The following is a 6,000-nucleotide window of genomic DNA, read 5'->3' on the forward strand; positions in this document are numbered from 1 at the left end:
TGTAAAGGTAGGCGATTAGCGACTGCATCGCTTCTAAAAGTCGCCATGTGTAAAAGCTCTTATATACTTAAAAAGATACTGACGGAAGTTGTGGAAGGTGGAGCAAGATCAATACGCCAGAGTCGTTGCAACTATAAATTTATATATATCTTAGTTTATGTGGATAATAAGAATATTCATACCAAATACTCGTAGCAAGAAGTTAGTCGCAGCCTCATAAAGACAGGTAAATACAGCTGGCTGGTTATCGGTACAACGAGCATGAACGCGACGCAGATCATCCAGAACTGTGCCCCTGCCATGTACATCTCTGCTGGGTTGCCCAACAGCTCGATCGCCGTGATGAAACTGAAAGTACGCTCAACTAAGTGTCACGCTAGTATCCTTCAACTTTCGTATTATGAACACGTATAGATAAAATTTCAAATCACTTTTAAATGAGGTGTGTACACATTTTTAGTACTTATAAATTACACTTTGTCAATTGGTTTATATTGTAGTTGCTAAAGTTATGCTATGGATTACTGTATTTACATACTAGATGCCGTGATAATAAATATAAATTCAAACGACATTACCAAAAAGGAAAGGAAATTATTGTTGAAAATGGATATTTTTTAGGTTCTCGCTATTGCTACATACGAAACAATTTTTGTCGGATTTATATCGCGTAACAAAACCAACGTTTCGGGTTTCTTACAGGTACCACGATTACGACTGACTCTGCTAATAATTTAATTTTCAATTGATGTTTTTGTTAATTGGTTCCGATTTTGAAGGGTGCTGGTGAAATTACAAGCACATGAGATTTGTCAACTTATGTTGTTGTTGTTTTTTTTCTTTCTTTCCTTTCATTTTTCTTTCTCTCAAGGTGATAGGCGTAGTGACAGTGTCCCTCAGATCTTTGCAATTTAAAGCTTTGAGTGGTATTGCAACTGCTATGCGTGTCGCTTTACACTAACGAGTAAACTAAAAACGCGCATGGCTTGTTTGACCCGTCACTTGGTGCCTACCGTAAAAAAGTTTCCTGCTGAAATTTGACTAAATACTTGTTTGACGACTCCGTGATCGAGTGGCTTGCACGCCGGTTTTCATGGTGTCGCCATCTCTGAGGAGAGGTTCGACCCCCGGCCGGGTCAATGTAGTAAAACTTGTCTGTCGTTGTTTCCGATTTCCATAACACTTTCCATAACAATTTATTAGTAGTAGAGCTACTTGTGAAAGAGTTTATCCAGGTGAGCACTGCCACCTTACCTATTTCTGCCGTAAAGCAGTAATGACAGTATTACTGTGTTCTTATTTTGAAGGGTAAGTTTGCTGGTGAAATTACAGGCAGATGGGACTTATCAACTTATGTCTCAGGGTTACAGACGCAGTGGCAGTGCCTCTCAGATCTTTGCGATTTAAAGCTCTGAGTGGCACTGCAATATTTATGGATAGGCGTGTAGCTTAGCGCACAACTTGTTCGTCCCGTCACTTAATATTATTAAAAAAACACAAGCGCATTAGTTACTTTTGTTTTAGTTAGTTTCTTAATGATCGAAACAACGTATGTGATGTTGTTTAATAATTATTTAAAAATAAAAATAGTACATATGTTGAGTATTCTTACCTTGCAGCTAGGCTTAAAGCCATCGGCAATGTCCCCATGGACGACCCGCCCAATAAGAAGTCATCTCCTGTGGTTTGCTGCTCAGCGAAGTATCCATAAAACACACCAATGCCACAAGACACTATGAGCATAGCAGCCAATACGCTGTAATCTTCCCAGTGAAATAATTCATTTATTTGACTCTCATTCTTCACAGAATATGATTCATTTGTTCTTAGTGTTACTGTCTTCGGCAAGCTAGGCGATGCTGATGCAAGAGGCGAACACAAACTCCAACACAGTACCAAAGTCAATAACGTATCCTGAAATGATTTTCGATATTATGAAACTGTACATCGCAAGAGATTGAAATCTTCATACGTTCCTATGCAACTCTGTTACGGGCAATTTACGGGCGTGTTATTTATTATCTATTACGTGTAATAAAATATGTTTTTCGGCGTATGTTTTTTTTGTAGTCTCTAATTACTAGCAACCAATTGACGGCAATCACTTGGAAATTGTACACCTATTGGAATTGCATAATCGGTGAGTGGGTTGGCCGACGAGTAGGTAATAATTTTAGCCGGCACCAGATGGTGATTTTTCAATTCCGAAAGGCTGTTAAGAACTTAAGATCCAATTAATTAATCCCATTGATTTGTAAAAACTACACCCAATTATTTCGAAGCGCAATAAAGCCATTACCTAGTTGATTTATGTTCCTTGCAGATTGTAGCTATTGGATGCCAGTTAATCGTAAGTAGATACCTACTAATCTAAAGTAATTAAGATTGAATTATGAGTAATTGTCGACTGTCAGTCAACAATAAATTTATTGTTTAACAATTGTTAAATTATATTAATGCTTAAATATAACTGCAGTGGACGCGCGCAGAAGCATGTTACGTCGCATGATTTTCAAATTAATTCCTCGGGCTGAAGCGATGATACCCGCCGAGGGGCAGTCTTAGCCGGTTTACTTCTCGTTCTAGCCACCCTAAACTGGATAGTTCCGGCTGCGACGGCTCATGCTTCAAACCCAACTCACAGGGCATGGGATGATTCGAGTGCGTGTCTCACATTCCAACCAATTAGGTGCACATGCTTAAATCGTTGTTTGATCTGGTTTTGTTTGCGTCATTAGTTAAATAATGAAAGAGATCGCAGTATCTAGCCATACAAAATTACGATAAATGCGAGATAAATTCAATTTTTATACCAGTTCAATTTAGAGATTTTTTTTATTAAATTCAGAATTTACTAAAATTATTATCTAATTTGGATACATGCTATAAACTCCATCACCATTTCGGAAAGTACCATTCAATCACGTTCACGCAACTGTGGATTGCGGTAACATATAATTTACATAAACCGCCTTAAAGTCTTTCGTAGTCCCACAAAAGTGTGAATACTGTTTGACTGTAATTGTTTTGCGGTTTGCAGTAATTGCTGAGCTTATTGAATATCGTTCAGAGATGCGAAGCGACAAGACCATGACCTTGAACCTAAAGTCGCTGATATTGTAAGCCTTGTCTAACAATATTGTGACAGGTAACATGTGAACTAATAAATCTATGTAAATCTTTTTCTCTCTTGACGATTTACGTGTCATGTGAATTAACCGCTGTATAGCGGTTAAGTGTAATAACTGAGGAACAATAGATTTCACTTGATTAGTTGTTGAGTTTAATTTGTTATGTTGTGTATTAATGTTGTATATTTATGAGGTTATTATTTCAGTATCTTGGAATAAAAAAGCATTCTTTTGATAACGGAAGAAATGGAAATACTTTAATGTGATTTTGTATAGAGGATGGATGATCGAGTATGTTATGAAAGTGAATACGGATGGAAATTTGGGGACAGAAACCCTCGATGACGATGTTCCTCAAGAAAATCCCGTATATACGAACGGTTAGGGAAATACTGATGCGAATGAAGGAAGCGAAAGAAGCAAGAGAGTATTAGACGTAGTTAGCGGAGATATATAGTCCCTGTTCACCCTTCTGGAGACAGGCGTGTCGGTATACAAATAAAATTTTACGACTGTATTCATTATATTGTTTTGTTCAACACTTGTGTTTTCATTCGTTGTCCATGGCCAATCATTAGCTGAGAGTTCCTTGAACCAATTACACAGACAATTCTCAAAATTTTATGTCTGTAACACAATAGCACTTATATATACTGACCGAAAGAAGCGTACAAAGTTTTTTTGAATTATGTAATTCGCTTATTTCCCATATTTTTATCGTCGGTGAACCCGCCATTAGTCTGATTGATGCCGATTTACATTTACCAGAATTCATTTATAGAAATACTTATTCACGGCGTTTTAGAAATTATGAAACTATGCTCACGATAAATGCGGTTTGAAGTTGCTTCATTTTACGTAACATGTAGTCTGTCCGAAGTAAAGCAACATGTCAAAAGGTTATTCGTGATGCGGCTAATTATCGTAAAAACGAGTTAAAAAAACTTGAATACTATCACATGCTTCAAATGGAATGTTAAACTTCTACTTCTCTTAGCAAACAGTTGTTACGAAAGAGGCAAGTAAGGTCACACAAGGTACAATGCAGTAACGCTAATCTGAAACCTAACGTATGACTACATAAAAGTTGTTGAGTCGACGGAAAGGCATAAAATTAAAAACGCATTTTCGCGGTTGTTAAGTACTCACTCGAATCGAAACTAGAAAAACTGTTTACACGACTATAAAATCTAACTTTGCAACAAAATACTTCAATATTGAGTTGTATTCTGTTTTAAAACGCGCCAATAATTATAATTAAGACGTCTTCTCCGAGTATTATGGCAATTATAATTTACAGGAATTTACCAGTTTAAAGCACTGAGATTCGAATTAGGTTACTGCTGTTGGGTAATAAATGTCTGGGTGGTGTTGAGATTTATCTTGATGCCATCTTATTACTACATATAAGGTATCATTTATGTCAAAAGGTGTGTAATCAATAAGTAGCTGCCCAATTTGTCAGGAATGCCATAATGTAATATGTAAATCATAAGTACACTGTGTGTTAAACATATAGAAGATTTATTCGTAATACTATATCCTCTCAGTTCAAAATAACTGACACAAATATATAAATGGTGGTAGTCCCTGAGATATAAGAACACAATATTGGATTATAGAAGTTATTTAATTTGTAAAGAAACTACATGAGTTTACGAGCCTCAGTATTTTAATTTTTCAGTAGGTATTTTTAAAAACTTACCTTATAACTAAAATGCAGTCCAAAATTTAAGCTTTTACAAAATCGTTTTGATGCCATCCTCACTACGTCCTGCAACACGTCGGTCACGCAGAAAACTTCGAATTGCTGATACTTTTATACATGTTCTAGAACGGAAGGAACGTTATCTTCCGATATTCTGGATGTTAGGAGCGTGCTGTATGGATGAAACACCGCCGTGATGTGATGTATCCACAAACACACCAATTATAGGTAATTAAGACTGAAGACGCAACGGTTCGTCACTGGGACGCGTCACATACAAATATTTTATATTCCAAGAAGGTTTCTTCGTCTAAAAACCACTAGCATTAAATTCAGCGCTGTGTTAGTGTTCTGAAAATTATACAAAGTACGCACGTGATTGTGCGACGATTGGTTTCTAACAACAGAAACCACTATTGGTAATTTGCACTTTAATGCTCAGAGTTTCATAAACAATGATAAGGGCAACGAATGCCAAAAGGACAAGTAACTATAAAAATGCTATTCATGGTGCTTGATGCGAATGATTTGCGACTTTCTATTTCTCTTGAATAAATTCTTGGAATGACGGTAAACAATTAAGCTAATAATCCTATAGAAAGTATACCGCCAAATGCCGTTTATGGACCAGAGTCAGATTTCTTGTTATTTTAAAATGCAATACCTGAGCTATGATTACGCATCTGCTAATAGGTACTATGATAAAGCAGGTACATAGCTATAACTTTCACAAACTCAAGGAATTTATTGATCAACCGGTTTGAAGGGAACAGGACCCGTCACTTACCTTAGTATTTACACACGAGTTAGGTCGAAGGTCAATATTTCACATCAAAACATTATTTTGAAATTTTTCCATAAAACAATTAGGTGCCGTACGCACTTATCGATCACTCACTACATAATATGTATAGGAATTGTAAGTCTGTGAAGCGTGTTCATAGCATGATATTGATTTGATAAATAGAATTCAATTTTTTATTTCATTTGACAATGTTTATCGCGTTGGATTCATAAGGCTTTACTGATCATAGATGCGGGAAATTGTTATGTTCATGCTGCATTACAGTATAATCTACGAACTGCTTATTTTCCGCTACATTTTGCGTACCGTAAAGCAGAGTGTATACGAACAAACGGGTCAAGTACAGTTTTCGGACT

The 6,000-nt window shown here is 36.4% G+C and overlaps 1 protein-coding gene across 2 annotated transcripts in view; it reads right to left on the minus strand.

Annotated features, from left to right (window-relative positions):
• Nucleotides 1-5,995, minus strand: part of LOC113237123 (sodium-coupled monocarboxylate transporter 1) — a 40,668-nt gene extending 34,673 nt beyond the window's left edge. The window contains exons 1-4 of one of the 2 annotated variants that reach the window (XM_026473415.1): nucleotides 5,627-5,995; nucleotides 4,837-4,961; nucleotides 1,613-1,914; nucleotides 183-348 (exon numbers count right to left, since the gene is read on the minus strand). In XM_026473415.1, coding sequence (XP_026329200.1) covers nucleotides 183-348; nucleotides 1,613-1,914; nucleotides 4,837-4,893 — 525 coding nt within the window. In that variant the 5' untranslated portion in view covers nucleotides 4,894-4,961; nucleotides 5,627-5,995. Of the gene's footprint in view, nucleotides 1-182; nucleotides 349-1,612; nucleotides 1,915-4,836; nucleotides 5,191-5,626 lie in introns of both variants that reach the window. The other variant, XM_026473414.1, reaches the window with a different exon arrangement.
• Nucleotides 5,996-6,000: the final 5 nt, after the last annotated feature.

The sequence above is a fragment of the Hyposmocoma kahamanoa genome, unplaced genomic scaffold, assembly GCF_003589595.1.
Source record: "Hyposmocoma kahamanoa isolate Upper Pololo Valley unplaced genomic scaffold, ASM358959v1 93, whole genome shotgun sequence".
NCBI classification, from domain to species: domain Eukaryota; kingdom Metazoa; phylum Arthropoda; class Insecta; order Lepidoptera; family Cosmopterigidae; genus Hyposmocoma; species Hyposmocoma kahamanoa.